Source organism: Rhododendron vialii, chromosome 11a, assembly GCF_030253575.1.
Source record: "Rhododendron vialii isolate Sample 1 chromosome 11a, ASM3025357v1".
NCBI lineage: Eukaryota > Viridiplantae > Streptophyta > Magnoliopsida > Ericales > Ericaceae > Rhododendron > Rhododendron vialii.
This window is the reverse complement of record NC_080567.1, coordinates 21162934-21186197: the sequence shown is the minus strand read 5'-3', so window position 1 is coordinate 21186197 and position 23264 is coordinate 21162934. Positions and strand designations below refer to the sequence as shown.

General features: G+C 38.3%; 2 protein-coding genes across 2 annotated transcripts; one reads left to right on the top strand and one right to left on the bottom strand.

Moving 5' to 3' along the window:
- The first annotated feature begins 2770 nt into the window (after positions 1-2770).
- Positions 2771-6402, top strand: LOC131307430 (subtilisin-like protease SBT3.9). Its single transcript, XM_058333926.1, has 3 exons — positions 2771-2990; positions 3656-3753; positions 6166-6402. The coding sequence occupies exons 1-3, from the start codon at positions 2818-2820 to the stop codon at positions 6240-6242; spliced, it is 348 nt and encodes a 115-aa protein (XP_058189909.1). The 5' UTR covers positions 2771-2817; the 3' UTR covers positions 6243-6402.
- A 10207-nt stretch (positions 6403-16609) lies between these two features.
- On the bottom strand, positions 16610-17710 carry LOC131307429 (uncharacterized). Its single transcript, XM_058333925.1, has one exon. It carries the CDS (start codon positions 17624-17626, stop codon positions 17105-17107), a length of 522 nt encoding a protein of 173 aa, XP_058189908.1. The 5' UTR covers positions 17627-17710; the 3' UTR covers positions 16610-17104.
- Positions 17711-23264: the final 5554 nt, after the last annotated feature.

Below are 23264 nucleotides of genomic sequence, written 5' to 3'. Positions count from 1 at the left end.
TTAGAAAGAAAGCGGAACGGGGTCTAAACATGCCATAGCCTTCCTTCACTTGTCATTTCTATTTTTAGGTCAAAAATCTAGGTTATCATAAAGGGTTTTGGCCTTGTCTTGTCTAAGAGGGTTTGCTTGCAAGAAAGAAGAAAAATAAAAGGCTAGGATTATATTTAAAATAGTCTAAAATGGTTTACTTGTCTTATACTCAAATGTGTAAGAAAATGATCATTCCTCTCCCTCTCTCCTAGCCGAAATTTCCCTTCTCTTTTTTTTTTTTGTTCTAGGTCTAAGTCTCGGTTTGCATGCATGAACACCTACAATAATTTAGGAAAGCTATTCTTGAAGAGAAATTAGGATCAAGTCTAATATTTTTTGGTTTGCATGCATGACAAGTGTAAGAATACTACTTATGGAAGCAAAAGTGATTAAAGGGTTGCCTTTGACTTTTGAAAATGCCTTGTCAATGCAAAAAGAATGAATAAGACTTCAAAGTAGCATTTCTAGGAAATTATATATATATATATATATATATATATATATATATATATAATTTTGATGATCCTAAGGACCACCTCATTTTAATAAAATAAGGACCTCCCTTTCCCGATTAAATTTTGATGATCCGAGCCACTCAATGTGTTCAGAACGTGATTTTAAGTGTACCCGCATGAAATCAGCAAAAACAAAAACCGGGAAGGACTTCATCCAAGCAGTTTTTGTTATATTTTTATCAAACGGATCAAACAAAAACTCCTCAAATCAAGCCCTTTCCGGTCATTTTTTTGTCGATTTCTCGCGGGTACCCTTAAAATCACGTTCTGAACACATTGAGCGGCTCGGGTCATCGAAATTTGATCGAAAAATGTGAGGAATGGGGAGGTCCTTATTTTAAAATAAGGACCTACTCATTTGAAAATAATTGTATATATACACACACACACACACACATGCCAATGTTACTTGTTACTTGTTACTTGTTACTTGTAGAAAGGAGAAAGGAAGTGATGATGACTTACATTGAAGAGACCATTTAATGAAAAAAATATATGATTAAAAGTTTCCAAAATGTGTGAAATAGCCTTTTAATGAGTAAAGTAGACTTTCTAGAAAAAACTAAAGTTTTTTTTATAAAAAAAAAAAGTTTGAAAGGTTCATGTGGTTCAAGAATGGTTGAAAAGGTTCATCTAGGATTTAAGAGGATGTAACTAGGTTGAAATGGTAATTAGGTTTCTCCAACTAATTGGTTAAAAACTAACTTATATTTGACAAGTACGATTTCTAACCAAGAAAATGAATTAATTCTAGACACAAATAAATATGCAAGTGTATAAATAAGTCCATTTGTCCTTAGGAAATAAGTAGTTAATTTTATATGAAGAAAACTTAATTTATAAGTCTAGAATTTAATTATGAAAGATTATTAAAAATTAAAAAGAAATTTTTAAAAACAATCCAAGTAATTAAAAAGAATTTTTCAATAATTAACAGAATTTGTATTTACCAAAAATCAGAGTTATTATAATGATGAATTAAATAAAGAATGATGAAAAGAAAAGAAATTTACCTAGTAAAATCAAGAATTAACTAAAAAAATTTATCAATTTTTAATTTTAAAAGAAAAAGAAGAATTCCCCCCCATAAATTAAGAATGTTACACCGCTAGTCTATCTTCTACCTATGAAGAAAGAGAATGTCTAGACCTGCCTGGTAAGAGCATCAGCAGTGGAATAAGCAAGTATGAATAATCAAAATATGTCACATCAGCTTTTGATTATCCATGTAAAGGTTGTTAAAGTTAGCAATGTCAAATCTCATATTGGTTATTTTTTGCCCATAATCAAAACCAATGAGCCCTCCAAACTTTTTTCCTTCATTTCACGTATATTTTTTGAAAAAACGATTTTTGAAGGGGAAAAAAAACAGTTTTTGTTAGAAACAATTAAAAAAATTAGTTTTCCGAAATAAAAAACAGTTTTTCAAAAAACACACTTTGTTCACTTAAAAACTGTAAATACAATTTTGAGAAATTTGAAAGAATTATATTTACGCAAATAGTTTTGAAATTTCAAAAACTATAAATACAATTTTTTAAAAATAAATTATGTGTAAAAAACAGTTTTCTATAAAAAAAAGTTTTGAAATTTCAAAAACAGGTTTTTAAAAAACAAACTTTATTTACTTATAGTTTTTAAAATTTTTGAAAAAATTGTTTTTTGTAAAAAAAAAGTTTATGAAAAAAATCTGAAAGTTACAGTTTTTTAAAATTATTTTTTGAAAACATTGTTGTGAGAGAGAGAGAAGGTTTTTGTGTAATGTTGGTGTAGTTGATTGAGAGATAAAATTTGGTTATTGACTAAATATTGCTAACTTTGATTATTGAAGAGCCAAAATTTGATGACTTGTTAAGAGGCTGCTAGATTTGGTTATTCCAATATGAGCATTTTTTTTATCTAACATTGCTAATTTTAACAATTTTTTATTTTGCTTATTCAACTGTAGATGCTCTAAAATACTCTATCTATCCCCTTTTTTTTCCTTTTTCTATTCTAACTAAGCAAAAAATTAACCGAAATATGCGGTTCGGTTCGATAAACATTGTCAGATTTTGTTTTGTTTGATTTTATATTCATAAATATTTTCGATTCGATTCGGTTTCGGTTTTGATCGGTACAGTAAAATTAAACCTTATTACCACCAAACCGAACCAAATTAGTTTTCAATCTCAGCCGTCCATGTCTAAAGGTTTGAGAAAATAATAACCGTTCATTACAACCATAAAGATCAGCAAAAAATCCCATCTTTTTGTTTCATCATCATTATTGAATGAGATTCATTCTTCTTCTTCTTGGATCATCGACAGCTATGGCGGACACTTCCAATCCACTACCCTCATCGGCTTCAGAAGAAGCAACCGTTCACATCATCTACACCCAAAAGCCTTCCGATCAGGACCCCGATTCCTTCCACATCTCCACCCTCGCTTCCGTTCTCGGCAGGTCTCCCCTTCTCTCTCTCTCTCTCTCCGTATATGTGTTTGTGTGTGTGTATACATATGTGCAGTGGCGTTGCTCTGCATAGAGTTGTGGTGTGAATTGCTCTGCATAGAGTTGTGGTGTGAATTGCTCTGCATAGAGTTGTGGGTTCAATTCACACCATCAATTGTCAAACACTGACCACGAGAGACGCTCTGTATTGGATAAAAGTTTTCATTTGACCCATTAAGTAAAAGGGAAAAGGGTGTAAAAAGAGGACATAGGTTCTTGCTAGACTTTTCATTGTAACGTTGAGTTGAAACTGTTATTTATTATTTTTTGCTAGTTTGGAGTTAATCTAGTAAACTTTACAAAAAAAAAAAAAAAAAAATCCAGTTTAAATTAGTTTTTCAACACTAGGTAGACTAGAATGATTGGAATTTGCACATTTTGTCTGTATAATGTCACTTAGTACAGGTTGACTTGATTTCTTTCTGACTTCTCCGATTTTCGGCGGAAAAAATTGTATTACCTGGACAAAATCCTGGAATCTTAACTGTTAATGTGTGTGTGTGTGTGTGTGTGTGGGGGGGGGGGGGGTGGGGGTGCGGGTGGTGCGGGGGCGTATATAGGTATAGACGCATATAGCTGTGTTATAAATATGGCTGCGTGTGTTGATTGTGGATTAGTGAGGAGGCAGCGAAGGAGGCAATGCTGTACAGTTACAAGCATGCTGCTAGTGGCTTCTCTGCCAAACTCACTCCAGAGCAGGTCTCCCAAATGTCAAGTAAGGGTTTCTTTGTTATTTTTCATTATCTTTTAGTTGTTAAGATTGCTGATATTAAGTTTGTTGAAAGATGCTGTACGATTCTTCTGTCAGTCTCTTGTTACTGTCTCCAGTGTGATGTTGATTGGATTGGTCGATAGGTTCCTATCGTAGTGAGTTGGTTTTTTTTGTTAGTTTTGTTCAGTTCCGACTATTTCTATATTACAGTTGTTGAAAGCTGGTGTATGATTCTTCTGTTTTTGTCTTGTTACGTTTGTTGAAAGATGGTAACCGATTCTTTTGTTGTTTTCTTGTGTCCATCGTCAGAGTGATGTGGATTGGATTGGTTGATTGGTTTTTCTCGTAGTGATTTGGGTTTTATTTCTTTTAGTTTCTGTTAGGATCACTTTTGTTTATGCTTGATGGTTTGGGGCCTAGCTTAGGTAATATTTCTGTCAATTGTATAATGATATGCTCTCCACAATAGATACTGATCATATTGTAGGTGTCATTAATTTTACAAATTATGAATATGACTTGTGGAATTTAGGCTCTTATTTGTAGGCACACGCCGCACACCGAACAACAAAGAGGGGATTGGATTTTGGTGTGAATTTCAGATCATTAATGAATGTCGAATGGACCTTCTTTTTTCTTTTTTGTGCGAATAAGTTTTGGACTTAAGTTGGTCTTGTGGGCTGTTGACCTAAGCCAAATTTTGCAAATTAGTTATCCTCAACTCTTTTGATGCTTGGATCTGTTTGTCCTTTGGTTTTGCATTAGTTTTCCTCAGCGCAATTGATTTTCTTGGTCTGTTATTAATTTTTCATTATAAAAAAAAGCACTCGTTGACGTTAGGATTTCTGAAATTGGTGTGGCAAGTCATGCAAGACTTGCTGCAAGAAGAAGGGCATCAGAGGATGAGAAGGCCAATGTTCAGACTATTATAGGACAGACTGGCTTACTCAAAAATCTTTTCAAATTATCACTAGCGCTTCTGGGGAAATTTTTATGACCAAACCACAGTCCATTATTTAGAATGTGATTCTCTAAAGAGAGACTCTCTTTCATGATACGTGATGCCTTAGCAGGATGCATTAAGGGCATGGAGCATTTTCTCCTCTCTCTTTTGTAGAATTTAGGGCATCTTGTCATCTAGGACATTATGTACTGTACTTATTGTTTGTTTTTGAAGCAGTGCTTTTAAAGGAAAAAGCATTATGCAAGGCATTTTATCTCAAGTGAGGTAGGCCTCGAGGGGTAAAAAACCTATGGATCAAGGTATCTAGGCTCATCAGACTTTCAGTGGAGAAAAGGACAGATAAATGGTCAAGCAGAATTTACTTAATAACATCACAAACCCAATCATCCTCGCTATACTCAAGCGTAGTGTGTTTTTTCCTACTTGAAATGGCATATAACTGCACTTCATCACACCCCAATATGCCCTGTTGCCATCTCTAGGCGGCTTGTTTGCTTTGGAAGTAGCTTTCCCTCGTTGGCACAGGGATGGTGAACATCAGATAAAACCGTAGGGGATCAGGACCAGGGTCAGTGCAAACGAATACTACTGGGGATTGTCATCCGTAGACGTGGGGTAGCGGAATTTGCTTATTATTGTGACCCAGGTCATGGATTGGTGGAGCTGGTGGGGGAGCATCTCCAGAAGCTGCATAAAATTGTTAGACAATGAAGTTTAATATCAAATGTAACACACAAGTTATGTTTACCCTCATTCTGCATCTCAGAATGAGAAACCGGAGTCGTCCAGTTTGCTTTTAAAGTCCCAACTTGACCTGCGCAATCCCAACCTTTTGGGATAGATCATGCGGTTCATGGTTGCAGTGCATGACTGTGCTTGTACCCATGTAGGCATGCGTTTCATGCCTTGTCTACTGAAGATGAGGAATGCAGGTGCTTTGATTGAGAACATAATTTTTACGCAAGTCACTAAATAATTGGTGAGGGTAGAATGCGTTCTGAATTCGTAACCTTGACCGTCTCATTTCGGGAAAATTGACTTGAATTTCCTCAACGTTCTTGAATTCACTCTCCAGGGTGTGATCTGTCCACTCCATGCCCCAGATTGGGGTACTTAGGTTGTGACATGCACAAGTTAGATTAGTCAGCTGAAACTGAATATATGCAGTATCAACTATCTTTGACTCCAATTGTTTTGACATGACATCTGAAGCTTGAAGAAATATTTCTATGAACAGATAGCTGCGTAATATATGCTCTAGAGAAATTATTTTTCTTAACTGTATCCTATATGTGAAAACATAGTATGCTGTCAAATTTAGTCTAGTTTCAATGTATTTCTATTTTATTCTCGTGATGCCTTTCTAATGTTACTCAGATAAATGTCTTTAGTGCTAAATCAAATTTAAAGCAAGGGAAATGAAAAACTAACTGAAATAATCTCTTTGGCAGAGCTACCTGGTGTTCTTCAGGTTGTTCCAAGCACGACCGTTCAGCTGCATTCTGGAACTGGAAAGTTGCATGTCTAACACTCATGAAGTTCTATAACCACTGGATCCTCTTGTCATGGCCATACATACTACAACTTAATAACTGTTGATCAAAAGATGATATTTCATTTACATGATGCAGACTTATTCCTGGTTATTAGTAAATCTTGGATATAATGTATATACTGGTTCTCCCTGATGCCATGGTTATGTTACACACACACCCGCCCATCCACCACACACACTAGTACTCCTGTTGTTTAATGGTTTAACCTCGAAGTCGTGGCACATGCAATGCATGTGCAAAATTTCTTAAAGAATAACATCGTTAAAGCATAAGAGTGTAAGAAAACATAAAGAATCTTTGTCCAACAAAGAACGTCAAATGAAAACATCGTAATATTGATAAACGGAACCAGAAATGAAACAACCATAAATTAATAGAAATTCATCAGCCAATAGTGACATTTTAAGGGAGAAGGCAGAACACCATCGGAAGATTAGAATGAAGATTGCAAGTTGGAGAGGGATGTTGATGCAGGGAACTTTACTGATAATGATGCGGATTGGGTTTTAAAAAGATACTCCAGTATTTAAGTTTAGAAGTTTTATATTTGATTTAAAATAAACTGATTTTAGTATTTTGTTAGGAAGGATGCAATTTTAAAAATAGGCAATCTAGAGTATTTAGTTTCCTTATTTGGGTTAATTTGATTTTCCTTTTTCAGTTTTGCTTGGTAAACAAAATTAGTACTTTCTAGGATTATATAATTTACTTGTTATCAAAACTCAACCCACTTTCTCAAGGCTTACAGCTCAACTTGATAATAACTATATTGTACGAGAAGGGTGGTGATAATGCCGCGAGCAATCTTTTTAGTGCCACAACATTATGTTTTCGTTCACAATCATACCCTCATCTGCTACGCTGTCTCTCTGGCCATCTCTTTGTAAAATTTACTCTTGAGTATACAGTAATCATTTCTCCTCTCTCCTCTGTTTAATTGCCTTCAATCACCCTTCTCCCTTAATGCAACAACTATATGGACTGTCTAAGACAACGAAGTTTAAAATCCACATGCTTTCCTCGGTCTCGAGAAACTTTTTTGCAGTCTCGGATTCATCTCCTCTCCTCCCGTCTTTCTGAAACCATCCTCCACTGCCGCCACAAAGACTCATATTTCTCTCTACCTCTATCCTATGATCATTCGATACAGTCCCCATTGCCCCCAGCCAGTCTCCTTCGATTTCCTCTCTCATTTGTAATATATTGCGGAAAAAATCTCTCCGAACCCACAATTTGTTCATGCATGCACATAATCGACAGAGAGATTTTGATTATTTTTAAAGCAAATTGAAGCACGAAATCATTTTGAAGTCCCCCTGTTTGATCTTGTTATGTGCAACCTGCGGCTGCAAGGAGAGACCGCTTCAAAATCATCACCCCCATGTTGTGGGATCTCACCAATAATCGGTCCATGAAATAAGCAGCATGGAGTTGAGAAGGTGAACATAAGAGCAATTGAGAGGAACGGAAAAAAGGAGCAACGGAATGGAAGAAAGAAGTAGGTCTCGAGATCGAGAGTGAGGAAAAATGTAGTGGCATTAACAAATTGTATCGTGGCAATATCGGCACTCACACTTGGAAGTACAATTTTTTTGTTTACCATGCAAATATGGAAAAGGAAAATCAATTCAACCCAAATCGAAAAACTAAATACTCTAGATTGCCTCTTTCTAAAATTGCGACATGACTCGCTCCCATCGAATCTGCTCGCAATGGGCCGGGTCCTCCCTCCTTTGTCATATTCACAGCAAACAGGCAACCATTCTCTTCCTTGACATCGTCATTCTTTTCCTCCTCCCCAGGATGTCAATTTAGACAACGGTGTGGTTAGGCCGAGTTCCAGCGGCTAGAGCGGTCACCTTCCCTTACAATGCAGCAAGCGATTCTTGCATAGCGAGCCTCTATCCGCTAAAATCTCTCATCCACCCATGCAGTGTCCTCCCGCGGATACACATCATAAACAGTACGATATCTACCTCCTTTAAGTCCTTCGCCTGCATCTAAACCGACGAAATATTTATACTATACTCCACTACGACAAATGAAACAATGCATATAACACGTTGAATCGAGACAGACTTAGACTCTGTAGATGTTATTGGTACCTTGGTGTACTCTTTTAAGCAATTTTTTCCTTTTGATAAAATTTCCAACAGCATACCCCCTATATTTTGTTGTTTCGGTTTACTCTTTCTGAATCCTTCAGTAAGATCTGAAAAGAACCAGGTAATTTCGGATACGTACTTAATTAGGTGCCAATACCCACATTCGGGTCTTGATCAAACTAACATCATGCATTTTGGAAAAACAGAAAATGGCTTGAAAAACGTACTAATTCTTGGGAGAACACATTCCAATCTTATGAAATAACTCTAATGAGAGAGAATTTGTTCTCTTGTTACGTCAATTATCCGGCTTCTGTGTTTATTTCTTCTTCTTCTGGGGGTTTCAACCAAAAGGCCTAAGCAACTCTATTTTCCAAGAAACACAAATGTCTAGCTGAAAAAGAATGTAGAATAAACCCAGAAACACTGAATGAATTCCCTATTTTCAGGGTATGAAATGGTACATGATGGTGATGTGAAGAACGTGCTGGCCGGCATTAGTTTTCCAGGGAGGAGCAAACTCTCTATTGGTTAATGGTCTATCAAGCTTTAATTTTAGAAGAGTAACTTGATTCGCTAGCTTCCCAATCAAGCCAAATCTAGTTGTCGCCTCGTCCTCTCAAAGGATTATAAAAATGCCACCAGTTTCATGAGATTTTTCTGAAATCTTGTGATGAACATGGTTTCCACTCGATGCACGTGAGTTCCGGACATCTCTGTCTGAAAGCATTTTCCTAAAGGTATGCATCACTTTCATAACATATATATTTTGGTATGGTAATGTCTTACAAGCAACTTTGAGTTCTTGAACATTACAATTATTAATTGTTTGAACTTGGATTTTCATAGGGGTTAATTTAAGCTTAGGACGCAAGGTTAGACACGTTAGTTGGAGTATGTGTTAAGCAAGTGGAACCATCAGCTAACAAAGAGAGTTCACCCACTTTGGTAAAAAAAGTTGGTTCAAATATATTTGCTGCTTTTATTTAACAATGCAACCAAACATTGTATCAATGTAGACATCTTCCCTAAACAAAGGTAATAAAAAGATAACTTTTGGATTTTGGGATCAAAATAACCTGAATTAGACGAGGCACAGGATCAAAAAAGATGCTTTCATGTTTATACCTCTGTCGATCATAGGTTGAACTATTCCAGGCAGAGTCTTGGTTTATGGACATTAAATTTAAACGTTTATACACACCTATCGACCATAGGTTGATCTATTCGGGGCGGAATCAGGATTTACGGACTTGAAACCGTGAATAGAAACAAGGATTTATACCTTTTACGGAGAGTGGAGTTAACTACTTGAAACGACACACTTTCCGTCATGAGGAGAAAGGTAAGATAGTATGGTCTTAATGGGGTCTTTGCCTCTTCTTATTATCTGTGGAGTCAAATGCTCCATTAACAGTTATATATACATATTCTAAGAAAATTTCCCAATTTAGTCGGAGTCAAGTGATTCTACTTGATATCACGTCCCTCGATCCGCCCTTGGATCTATCCCTTCCAGCACCTACTGTTGAATGGACTAACATTTCATACTTACGTAGCGGTCAGCCTTCCTACATGCACGCGCCTGCCAGCCTCCTCGGTTCGAGATGAAGCCAAGCCGATACATATGAATGATAGGCGAAGGAAAGTGAGTTTTGGCCAAGGAAAAGAAAATATTTGAACTCAATGGCATGACTCCCTGTTGCAATTCTAATCTATTCTAATTATAAATGGGTTACCACTTGCGCAAGAACACTTTTGTTAAGCTGTATCACAAAAGTGATTTTCAGAATTACCCCGGAAAAAAAGTTCTACTGCTCTTTAACCACAACAAAAACGGTGATAAATGTAAAATCACTCTCACTCTAACTGTCATACCCTACATTACGCGGCTTACGCCCAACTATCAATTAGTCCCCGCGTTACGCCCAACTACCAATTCCCCCACTTACACAACTCATGTATTCACACATGCACACACACTGAGTCTGAGCCCAACCTCTAGTATAATATAGAAAGGGAGAAATCCTTTTTGTTTCAAACAACTTTTGAAGCTCTGTCACAAAAGTAAAACTTTCAATTGTCCCTAAAAAAAATGAAGTTCTTACAACTACTTTTCTTTCTATGTGCCATTAATACTGATAGGGACAAAATGCACATCCCAACATTCACATGCACATGCATGCACATAATGTGTGCCCAGCATCTAGTGTCTCTCAAGAGAGGAAACAAGCCAAAAAGTCTTGCTATCCTTGTTAATTGAGAAGAGAACATTTTGCATTAAAACTTGCACCATGGCATTTTGTCGGTAACACCTTGTGTCATAGGTTAGGTTTGTGTCATGGATTAAGGAGTCACTATTTATCTGTCTCTCTTTGTCTCTGTCAACTCAATTTTGCTTGTGGTTGTGGCTTCTTCTATGGACACTCATGAACTTAATTTAGATAGCTCTATTCAATATTAATTAAATGATGCATCTACCACCGGCCACCCATTCATTATAAAATTCAGTTACACTTGTTTGACTGATACCAAAAAAAAAAAAGTGACAAATTGTTTGTCCATCTATTTATTTCGAGATGTCTGCAATTGTTATTATTTCAATATATATAGGAGTATAGGCGAAGGAAAAGAAGAGAAAATATTTGAACTCAATGGCATGACTCTCTGTTGCAATTCTAATCTATTCTAATTATAAATGGGTTACCACTTGTGCAAGAGCACTTTAGTTAAGCTGTATCACAAAAGTGATTTTCAGAATTACATCGCAAAAAAAGTTCTATTACTCTTTAACCACAACAAAAACGGTGATAAATGTAAAATCACTCTCACTCTAACTCACTACAAGAAATTTTGCTTTTCCCGGCATTTCATAAATGCCGCTAAAAGTTTAAAAAATGCCGGTAAAGAGTATTACCGGCATTTGTTTGGTATTACCGGCATTTATTACAAATGCCGTCTAGGAGTGTGTCGGTAAAAGTACAAATGCCGGGAAAGGTCTCAATAAATGCCGGGAATAGTTGGACTCATTTGCGGCATTTGTACAAATGCTGAGAAAAACTATACCATATAATACAAAATGCCACATGGCCGCCACGTGTCACCCACGTGGCCGCCACATGGTGCTTGTGTGGCGCCCACTTTTCTTGTAGTGACTTTCATACCCTAAGTTACGCCCAACTATCAATCATACCCCGCGTTACGCCCAACTACCAATTCCCCCTCTTACATAACTCATGTATTCACACATGCACACACGGAGTCTGTGTCCCGTCTCTAGCATAATATAGAAAGGGAGAAATCCTTTTCGGTGTGACAACTTTTGAAGCTCCGTCACAAAAGTAAAATTTTCAATTGTCCCTAAAAAAATGAAGTTTTTACAACTACTTTTCTTTTGATGTGCTGTTAATACTAACAGGGACAAAATGGTAAAATTACCCCAAACCCTTTCCCACATCCCAACATTCACACGCGCGCACATAGCGTCTGCCCAACTTCTAGTATCTCTCAAGGGAGGAAACAAGCAAAAAAAAAAAAAAAGTCTTGCTATCTGGCCTTGTTATTTGAGGAGAGAACATTTTACACATGTTTCAGATAGTTATAAAACTTGCACCATAGCATTTTTTCAGGTAACACCTTGTGTCATAGGTTAGGTTTGTGTCATGGATTAAGGAGTCACTATTTATCTGTCTCTTTTTGTCTCTGTCAACTCAATTTTGCTTGTGGTTGTGGCTTCTTCTATGGACATTCATGAACTTAATTTTGATTGCTCTATTCAATATTAAATGATGCATCTATCACCCATTCATTATAAAATTCAGTTACACTTGTTTGATTAATACAAAAAAACAGTGACAAATTGTTTGTCCATCTTTTTATTTCGAGATGTCTTCCAATTTTTATTATTTCAAATATAGGAGTATAGCACCTTTTGATTTCCTCAAAGTATTCCGTTTCGATGGGTATGATCAGTTAAAGATGGGTATAAAGTGGGACATGCGTACCTTTTGGACCCACTTCGATAATTTGATCCGTTTATTATTTTAGAATTTATTATCAGTCACGCCAAAAATCAGGTTGATGGGATAGCGTTTGATACGATTTTGAAATGCATTTAATCTTGACATTTTAAGAAATTCTCGAAATCGATGAATATATTGAGACGAAAAGTGAACAAATAAATTAGGATGGTCACACAGACAAATCTATTTTTTATTGTAGTAATAGATTGCATTCTAATAAGAAAAAACCCTCCACCTCTCATGGGTTTCATTTCACTCCCACGTTACAGATGTGCTAATTAAATGTTTTTCGAAATCGTATAAAATTGCATCCGATCGATCAACATAATTTTTCATGTGATCAATGTTCTCTATTCTAGCTCTTCTGTTGAACTCGGGTCTCCCAATTGAGAGAGACATAGTATAAAATTGCATCCAATCAACATAATTTTTTATGTGATTAATGTTCTCTATTCTCGGGTCCCCAATTGAGAGAGACCCATTTGAGAGAGATGCGAGGTACCGCAGATCACTTTCGTTTGTGGTGTTTAGGTTTTGTGTGTGTGGTTCTACGTTCCCAACACCCGTCCCACCAAATAATTAAATCGGAAAATGGAGGTCACTTGGTCGGTGATCCAGCGGTATCTGTGGAAAAATTCGTCGCTAGTGAAAGCACTATTGCAACTGTTCATCTATGCTCAGGGCCGGCTTATAGGATAGGCAAGGGAAGCAACCGCTTCCGGCCCCCGAATTTTGGTCCAAAATTGAGGCCCCATTGCAATGTAACTTATGTATTAATATTAGAATATTTTTAAATAAAAACACAAACTAAATACTTGGTTTAGTGGTCACATAATACTGTCATGCTATTGTGAGTGTGTGGTTCGACTCCCATGCATCTCCATAATTACAAGCATATCTTTTTTACATTTATATTGTCATAATTATATTCTTTTAGTTTATTTTTTATACTTTTATCATTTTTTAAAGAAATGATGAATATGTAAAGGGTGAGATATACAAAATTTGCTTCGGGCCTCCAAAATATATGAGCCGACACTGTCTATGCTAATTTGCATGTGCATTTCGATATTGTCTTGCCTTATCAATGTTCTCTGGTGTATCCTTTGTTTTATCGTCGTCTTCTTTTCGATATTGCCGGGTTTTTGATGCTCTCTTTTGTATGCAATAAATTTTTTTTCTCCTATTGTAATAGCTGTGGGATATGGATACCTTCTTGTTTCATTGATAACAATGAAACCAACAGTTTAAAAAAAAGAAGATGATTATCACATTCTATCGAACCCAATAACTAAGCGAGAGGTTTGGCTTCCCAAATCTTCACACAAGGATTTCAGAATTGGGGGTTGTTAACTAAGCGAGATGTTTGGCTTCCCAAGTCTTCACACAAGGATTTCAGAATTGGGGGTTGTCACTTTTCACACAATTTGGATCAACTACTTTAAAATTTTCAAGCACTTATGCTTCAAATTCCGATGAACTAAATTCGTTGTGACGGATTGTCTCCGGTTTTACTGTAAGCCATGCACTCCAACCGTTTCTGACTTCACTCAGATCTGCTTTCACGATTGGACTCATTCATGTTATAGAACTCATATAACGATCAATACCTGATTGGAGTACTATAGCTATTTTGAAAAGAAAAAAAAATGAGTTGGACACAATGGATTTCAACTTCAAGAACACAATTTTTACAAAATAAATGTACTTCGAAGTTGTATCGATTGACCCGATCAATATTATTTTTAACATGATTGTCCTGTTGTATGAGTTCTACAATAGGAATGATTCCGATCATTAAAGCAGAACTGAAATGAAGTCGAAAACAGCTAAGAGACAAGTCGTCTCCTACTCCAATTTTATTGTTCCCATAGCCTAATAACCACTCATTTATATATAAATTCGATAAACACCCATACAAAAGTGTTAGGATACATGAAACCAGTTCAAGAAATTGTCCAAGAAAAAAAAAAAAGAATTATCCAGATTCACAGTACAAGACTGGTTTTTATGTATTTTACTTCTCCAATCTAACGTTGTTACCTTGGATAATTAATTGCAAATTGGTGTGATGTACCAATCAAGCTGGACTATTGTGTCGGTGAGTTAAGTATGCATGTACATCGATAACACAGCCACACATTTATTTCAATCGTGACATTGTTCTCGTTCTTTTTGTCGAAACAAATGATTCATCTCAAAAATTACGATGAAAAAACTCAGCAAATAATTACGGAAAGTAAAAAAAAATTACCAAAAAGTTTACAAGAATGCACCCTATATAACATTACTCTTATTTGTTTATGAGAAGTGATTGTCACACTCCTCTTTTTTGCAATTCACGCTCTTTTTATTGACTTTAATTATGAATCTTTACAAAAGCCAATTACCCAGTTGACCAAAACATATACTCCTATATCATACGGCTATCAAAAAGCATTCATTGTGGAATCCAGAGTTCTAGTAGGTGTCAACAGCTTATTGAAAGTAAAGAGAGTTTTTTTTTGTAATCGTGTTTGGGTAAACACGATTTATAGTAGTCCGTCAAGGTCAGCACTCTCGACACATTTAGCTAAACAGATTAGGCTAATGTTGAGGGTACGTTATTGAAAGTAAAAAGAGTTTTTTGTTTAATCGTGTTCATCGTGTCTTGTTCGGATAAACACGGTTTATGGTAGGCCGTCAGGGTCAGCACTCTCAACACGTTTAGATTAGTGTCGAGGGTTATACAACATGAAACCCGACTTGACACAACACGATTTGCACAACCCTAGAGTCGTGGTGTCGGGTTAGTTGACATGCACCTCAAGTAATTCTTACGGGACCAATCTCACTGTCTACCAGCGGGATGCAATTAATGTATGAACTGGTTCCATAAGATTTGGTAGCAACGTACATAGGAGGTTTCGAACATAGGAGGAAGAACACACTTAAGTTTTAGACGTTGATCACTGTGATAATACCTTGGGATTGAGGAAATAACTACTAAATAAATAACTCAGGCATCTGTGCCAGTTTACGCAACTCGACTAATTCTGGAGGACCAATCCTACCGACCACTTGTGGAGGTCTCAATGAAAGTCAGAGTAAAGCTGTGTATGAACTAGCCTCAAAAGAATTGATAGCACCTGAGAGATTTCGAACACTCAAACTTTAGGAGCGAGCAAACCTATGTCCCACCACTTGGCCAACTTTGTGGTTGGAATGTACACAGCCCTGCCACCCTGGAAATTGGCTGTTTTTGATTAGTGAACCTGTGACTGTACAAATGAAAATGCAGCAAACTCCCTGTTGCGCCAAGGCTCACCTAGTGCAAAAGGGCTTTCCTCAGCGCAGAGTTTGCGAAGGGACTCCTGTAGGAGTTGTGCCTTGGACTAGCTAGAGTGCTGTCTAAACGGGATCCGTTTCGTACTGAAAAAACAGTGTGTACGTTCATTGCATAACTCATCGGTTAGATCAATCTTGTAAAAAATCCAAGTTTTTGGTAACCCAATATTCAGGGGGGGGGGGGGGGGCTGCTGTCCCAATTTTGGGACCCACCCCGGTCTCGCTCCGATAATCTGAATCGTTCACTTTGTAGAGCTCGTCGAGTAGAACAACTATGCAAAAAATCAATTTAATTGGATATCATTAAGTACTTAATCGGAGACCATATAACTCTCAGTCCATGGGTTAGAGTGGATTTAATCCAGTGTTTCGGATGCATTCTTTTTAAGATAAAAAAGTTCTGATCAGGTACTTAATGATATCTAGTTAAGCTGATTTTTTGCATAGTTGTTCTACTCGACGAGCTCTACAAAGTGAACGATTCAGATTATCGGAGCGAGACCGAAGTGGGCCCCAAAACGAGGTGCAGCAGCCCGCTGCTGTCCCCTTGGGGACAGCAACCCCCCTCCCTCCCAATATTCAAGTTACGTTTGTTTGAACATAAAGCATTAGTTTCAGAATACGCTAAAATATATACATCGTGTGGTTAAGAGTGTACTCTGGTCAACTTGACTTTTTGAAGCATAATTTTGCTCGAAAAGCTCTATAAAGTGAATGGTATGTTTGACTTGTTGCGCTCGATTACGAGAGAACAGTAGCACTCTTGAGCACTGCAGCTACCCCAAATCCTTTGTGAAGATTAGATAAACAAGAAGCCTAACCTCTACTTGTGAATAAGTAACGTACACTAATACAAAAAAACTTAAAAACTGAACAACGTGCACAGATTCGAATACAAATCATTACAAGAAGTGGGTCCTACAATACATGAAGATGACAAAAACGTCCGTGTTGAGTTGTGTACATGGGATTTGTACACCTAGAAGTGCTCTAAAGTTAAAACATGTATGGAATTGAGGAACAGAGTTGTCTTGACACACCATAGAACTAGCCAAAAAGAGTGCAAATAAAGTAAGGAGCATGGCTCGAATTTGGAAGCCTAGCTTTGTACAATTTGAAACATCCAAAACGAGAGATTATTTAGTGTTCCTGGACCCCCACCATGTGGTGCCATAAATATCTTCTTCACCACACATTGGTGTGAGGTTCACATTCTTAGCCTTGAGTCTCATATCAATGTGTAGTGGAAAAGGGACCATGGGATTATACACCGCCATGATGCGCGGTGCCCCATGCATAGGCACTACGTAATTTGTCCAGATGAACGTACACTTACCGATAGGAGTTGGTCGGCCGGATCGAGTTTGCGATGCCTTGTTATCAGCCTGGCCGGGGGATGAAAATGATGGACTCTGAGACTGCACAGCTCCTCTTGCAAGAAGCTTTTTCGCTTATAAATCCAAATCGGCCGCTTAGTGTCCGAGTTACCCTTGATCCCTTGAGAATATTACTGAGTGGGTACAAATCTGAGTCACGAACGTCGTCCTTGGAACACTCAACCATTGCCTTGAAAAACGGATCCTTCTCGGAGTTTCTTTGTAGTAAATTGGATTTCATGGGGGAATTTTTTGGAGTGCGTACAGGCGGCAATGGTAATGACGGGAAATAATCCTTCTTCTTGGGAACCTGTTTCTTGGGAATTCCCGGGAGACTTTCCCAAGAAAAGGGAATTCCTGAGAAACGAAGAGGGGTGCTAGGCGCAAATAAGGGAGTATCGTCGCCCGAGAGAGAGCGAGCCCGGCGAGAGGATGGCCGGATTGGCATCGGAAATAGGGAGGTGGGAGCTGATTCATCAGTTGGGGAAATTTTGCCACGGACATTGAAGGCTGCAGGGGAAGCCATGTTAACTAATGTGGGAGAGAGAGAGAGAGTATTTGTATGACTATTAACATTCTCTTGGCTTAAGCGTTATAAGTGGTGAATTCGTAGGCATATAAAGTGTGTTGTCACAATTGATAATAAATTTTTTACACCGCCGGTGTAAACATTTGTTTTTTCTAAATCAATTGCAATGCTCTACGCCGCCATGTTTTATTAATTGGGACCACCGTTTTGACACGTGTTGCAATGCAATTGATTTTGAAAAAATAAATGTTTACACCGGCGGTGTAAAAAATTTATTCTCATACGAATTATGATTGATCCAAATTTGATGGAATTCTTTATTCTCGTGTTGAACTCGGGTCCCCCAACTGAGAGAGAGACCCGTTTGAGAGAGATGCATGCGAGGAGGTCCCGCAGATCACTTTCGTTTATGATGTTTAGGTTTTGTGTGTGTGGTTCCACGTTTCCAACACCCGTCCACCAAATAATTAAATCGGAAATGCTTATTGCATGGTAGCTAGAGAGATCACATGGTCGGTTATCGGTCGGTTTTTTTGAAAAGAACAAATGTCGGTAGTGAAAGCACTGTTGCATTTATGCTTCGCATGTCCATTTTCGATATGGTCTTGCCTTATCAATGTTCTCTGGTGTATCGATCCTTTGTTTTAGGGTAATGATAATGCCAAAACTGTTTTTGTTGGTGCAAAAACTTTAGCGTCTAAAAGTCTTATACATTGCACATGGTACAAATCTTTTGTGCACCATAATTTTGGCACGAACAAAAATAGTTTTGGTATTATCATTCATATTACCGGGTTTTCGATGCTCTCTTTTGTATGCAATAGACTTTTTTTCTCCTATCATAATAGCTGTGGGATATGGATACCTTCTTGTTATTATTAATTGATAACAATGAAACCAATAGTTAAGAAAGATGATTATCACATTCTATCGAACCCAATAATTAAGCGAGAGGTCTGGCTTTCCAAGTCTTCACACCAGGATTTCAGAATTGAGGGTTGCCAGTTTTCACACAATTTGGGACAGTTACTTCAAAATTTGCAAGCACTAATGCTTCAAATTCTGATGAACTAAATTTGTGATGACGGATTGTCTTTGGTTTTATTGAAAGCCATGCAGTCCAGCCGTTTCTGACTTCATTCGGTTTTGCTTTTATGATCGGACTCGTTCATGTTATAGAACTCATCGAGCAGAACAATCATGTAAAAATTCTTGTTGATCATATAATGATCAATACCTGATTGGAGTATAGCTATTTTGAAAAAAAATTGAGTTGGACACAATGGATTTCAACTTCAAGAACACAATTTTTACGAAATACATGTACTTTGATGAGCTATCGATTTATACCAAATCAATATTATCTTTAACATGATTGTTCTACTCTACGAGTTCTACAACAGAAATGATCCGACCATGAAAGCGGAACTGAAATGAAGTCAAAAATAGCTAGAGACAAGCCGTCTCCTACTCCAATTTTTATTGTTCCCGTAGCCTAATAACCACTCATTTCTATATAAATTCAATAAACACCCAAACAAAAATGTTAGGATACATGAAACCAATTCAAGAAATTGTCCAGGAAAACAAATGAACCGTCCAGATTCACAATATAAGTCTGCTTTTTATGTATTGTACTTCTCCAATCTAACGTTGTTACCTTGAATAATTAATTGCAAATTGGCGTGATGTACTCCCAATCAAGCCGGGGTCTATTTTGTCGGTGAGCTAAGTAAACATGTACATGGGTGGAAAAACTTAACCGCTCTTTTTTCCTCTCTCTAGAAATCTTCCCTCTCTCTCTAGAAACAACAGATGCCTCTAGTTAGGGTTTGGGGAGGCTCCGCCTCCTTCCCCTGGTCTCCCCTTCTCTCCTATCTCTCCTCCTCGTCTCTTCCATCTCTCTCTTTCTCTCCTCTCTTCTCCTATTTGCCGTTGTTTTTCACCCTTTGATTTGGGGGTTTTGTGCCGGTGTGACCAGCGTGGTGGTCATGGCTTATGCCAGTGATCCTCCGGTTGCTTGGTTCCCTCCGGGCCTTTCAAATCTGCTGGGTGTTGGTGGTGGCGCTGGGATGTGGGTTGTGGGGTGGTGAGGGTTTGGGGTTTTTGGTGGAGGAGGTGAGAGGTGTTGGGCGTTTTTTGTTTGCTGCATTTTTTTTTCTTTTCTCCGGCGTTGCCGATTCTCATAGACTGGTTTCCCCAGTTCGGTTTTGTTACCAATTCGAGGCTTCCTCAAATCTGGTGGGTAGAGGTGATGGGTGTCCGGCGTTCCAATTTTCAGCTTTAGGGAGTATCTACGCAAGGGAGATTCACAGTCATCGGCGTCGCGGGCCGGTGTTTCGGAGTTTTAGCCCGGGCGAATTTCTTCTTCGTTTCTCCGTGCCCGGAGCCTGCTCGTGTTAGCGGGGGCTTGCCGGAGATGTTTTCTCCACTGCTTCGGTTCAAGATCCAATCGATGCCTCCATCGTTTGTGGCGGGTAGTTTTTCCTCGGCCAGGGTTTGGCCAACATGCATCAGTGGTAGTTATCCATGGTGGTTGTGTTTATTTCCTTGTTTGTGGTTTATTCTTGTTTCCATCGGTTCGGTTTAGTTTGTCTCTAACTGGATGCGTGCTTCAGGCCGGGGCAGCTAGGGGATATGCTGAGGGCCCCCGTGACCCAACCCTTTGAGGTGGTGAGACGTGCTAAGGCATGTCTTTAGTTTACATCGGTTTTGCCGGTGTCCCTATGTTACCTATTTTCTTAGCTTTTCTTCTGTGATGGCTTGTTGCACGTTTGCCCTTTCTCTGTTTTCGGATGGATTCGCTGTAATTTGCCAATTTTGGCTTTAATGAAATGTGATTCGGATAAAATAGAAAAAAGCAAACATGTACATCGATAGCATAGGCACACATTAATTTCAAATGTGACATTGTTCTTGTTCCTCTTGATACGCACCCGAGAATGTAATGTAGGGTGCGCTAGTGTTTAATTTTAGTTTAATTTAATTACTAATTAGTTATTGTTAACGTTGTTTGCTTGTATAGTGTTCTAGTTCTGTTTTATAGGTGGATCGCCAAACAGGGGAGTTTTCGAGGCATAAGGCATGTCATTGCCCGAGTAGAAGCTGATTTGCCCGAGCAGAAGCTGAATTGCCCGAGCAAGAGGCAGGCAGCCAAGGTAGAGGATGACGGCCAAGCATCGAGCTATTGAGCTCGGCATTGATGTCAAGGGAGAAGGTCCATCGATGCCGAGCCCCTTAGTGGTCCAGTCCCTTAACCACCTCGGCATCGATGGGATGTATTGTGTTACATCGATGCCGAGCCCCATAGTAGAGCACTCTAAGGCCGTTGCCATCGATGCCGAGGGACTTAAGAGCGAATTTTCTGAGCATCTTGGGAATATTCCAAGCGCGGATCTTCAGGATATAAAAGCTTATGTCATTTTTTGTACAAACAAGTAGCATAGATTCAAGTAGTACAATTTTCTAGATCTAGATTAAATTTCTTTGCAATTCAAATTGTTCTTGAGTGTTCTTCATTTTTCAGTTTTAAATATTTCAATTTCTGCCCTTAGTTGTTAATTTTTGACATTGTCTCTTTAATTAAAGTTGTTTATTTTCTCCCGATCTATCTTAATCTCTAGTTTATTTCAAGTCTTGTTATTTCATTATGTTAAGTAGATTTTTGCTTGCTCTTATCTCTCTAGATATGGGTGAGTAGTTTCAAGGGTTAGGTCATGGGATAATTAGCTTCTCATGGCTCGGGCGAAAATTACATTTTGCACCCAATAAAGCTTTAAACTTTGATTTGAAAATTGATGTGGGGTTCGGGTTTGTTTGACAAATTACCGAGGTGTTAACCTCTTTGATCATGTGTAGGTGGGAGCATCGCCTACCCACCACACATGATGCTTAGAGCTCTGTCGCTTGAGGTATTTGCCAAATGAATTCTAGAGCTAGCTTGGTTCTCAAATCATTTTATCTTCCGATTTGAGAACTATAATCAAGTATCTTAAATTGTATAATTGGGTGAAGAGTGTGATTTAGCTCGAGTCTTGGGTGTTAATAATTCCTGAACCTAGCCTATCTTTTCTCTAGTTAATTCGTTTTTAATTTAGCCTTTTATTTCCACCGTTTAAAGTAAAACAAAGTTGGTTGTCTAAAGGCCGAAAGCCCTTACTTGCATCTACAAATCCGACCAAGCCATATAATTATTCCCTTGGGTACGATCCCGGATTTCCGAATTATCGTGCTTCAACTGACGTATTAAGCCCTACGCTTGGGGCATTATCTCTTATATCGGAGCAAACGAAGCATTTTTAGCGCCGTTGCCAGGGATTTCTTATTATGGCTTTCTTGGAGGTTCGACAAACCACTGTAAGTATCCCGCTTTCGTTAAGTAGTAGTGGTAGTAGTTTAGTAGTTTATGTGTTAGTAGTTCGTATTTAGTTTGGTGGATACCTCTAACCTAGTTCTACTAACTTGAGGTGTAACGAAGCCAGGCTAAATATCGAGTTTGTTCTTAGTTAGTTTAGCATAATTAATTTAGTTAGTTAGCTTAAATTTGATTGCATTGCTTAGCCGAGGTGGTGGCATAACCCCTCGCATATTCTGTTTGCTGAGTTGAGGTGGCGGCATAGCCCCTCCAGTCTGGTAGTTTACTGGTAGTTAGTTAGTAGTTGCTTTAGTTTATGCATGTTTATCGAAGCCCAATTTCCAATCGGCTTCATCGTTCTTCTTCACCGCCAAGAATCTGTAGCATTGCCAGGGCGTATCCTGCCTACTCTCTGCCTCGCAAATTATTTCGCAAATTAAAACGCAATAGCAAAGGCCCAATGGCCGAAGAAGTTCCAGTTCGTACTCTGCGTGATTATCTGAATCCAGAACGGGCTCCTCAAGGATCTCCTATCGTTATTCCGACTCCGACCGCTGGGAATACATTTGAATTCAAGGCTGAATACCTTCGGATAATTCCAGAATTTCGGGGGCGAGAACTGGAGGATCCTTATTTGCATATCCGGGAGTTTGAGAATATTCTACACTCTTTTGTTACAGTTCCAGGGCAACTTGACCAAGCTCGCTTGAAGTTGTTCCCATTCACTCTCAAAGACAAGGCAAAACAATGGTTCAATTCTTTGAAGCCTCAATCTCTGCATAACTGGAGAGAAGTTTAGGATGCTTTCACCACTAAGTTCTTTCTAGCCAGCAGGACAAAATTACTTATCGATCAGATTCAATGTTTCAAGCAAAGGGATGGAGAGACTTACCACAAGTATTGGGAGCGCTACAAAGATTTGCTTATGTCGGTTCCTCATCACAACCTTCCGTTGTATCTCAGAGTCAACTATGTCTACACAGGGTGTTCTCAAGAGAGTAAACAACTTCTGGATACTATGGGTGGAGGTGATTTTATGGGAAAGACACCGGAGGATGCTTGGGATTACTATGAGACCTTAGCTGAGAAGACTCAGTCTTGGCAGTTCACAAATCCAGGGGATAGAGCGATGTTTTCCCAAGGTCCTACGGGCTCAGGAAAATTCTCTATTGCGGAGCATACAGCTGTTGAAACCCGATTGGAAGAGATAGCCCGAAAACTTGACAAGTTGGAGCTTAAAAGTGCTCAGTCTCAAGAAGTGAAAGCAGTACGCCAAATGGA

Excerpts from the sequence above, each read along its gene's own strand:
- LOC131307429 (XM_058333925.1), bottom strand. The coding sequence starts at position 17,626 with ATGGCTTCCCCTGCAGCCTTCAATGTCCGTGGCAAAATTTCCCCAACT.
- LOC131307430 (XM_058333926.1), top strand. The coding sequence starts at position 2,818 with ATGAGATTCATTCTTCTTCTTCTTGGATCATCGACAGCTATGGCGGAC. Across the intron at positions 2,991-3,655 it reads CTCGCTTCCGTTCTCGGCAG|TGAGGAGGCAGCGAAGGAGG; the intron begins GTCTCCCCTTCT and ends ATTGTGGATTAG. Across the intron at positions 3,754-6,165 it reads GCAGGTCTCCCAAATGTCAA|AGCTACCTGGTGTTCTTCAG; the intron begins GTAAGGGTTTCT and ends TCTCTTTGGCAG.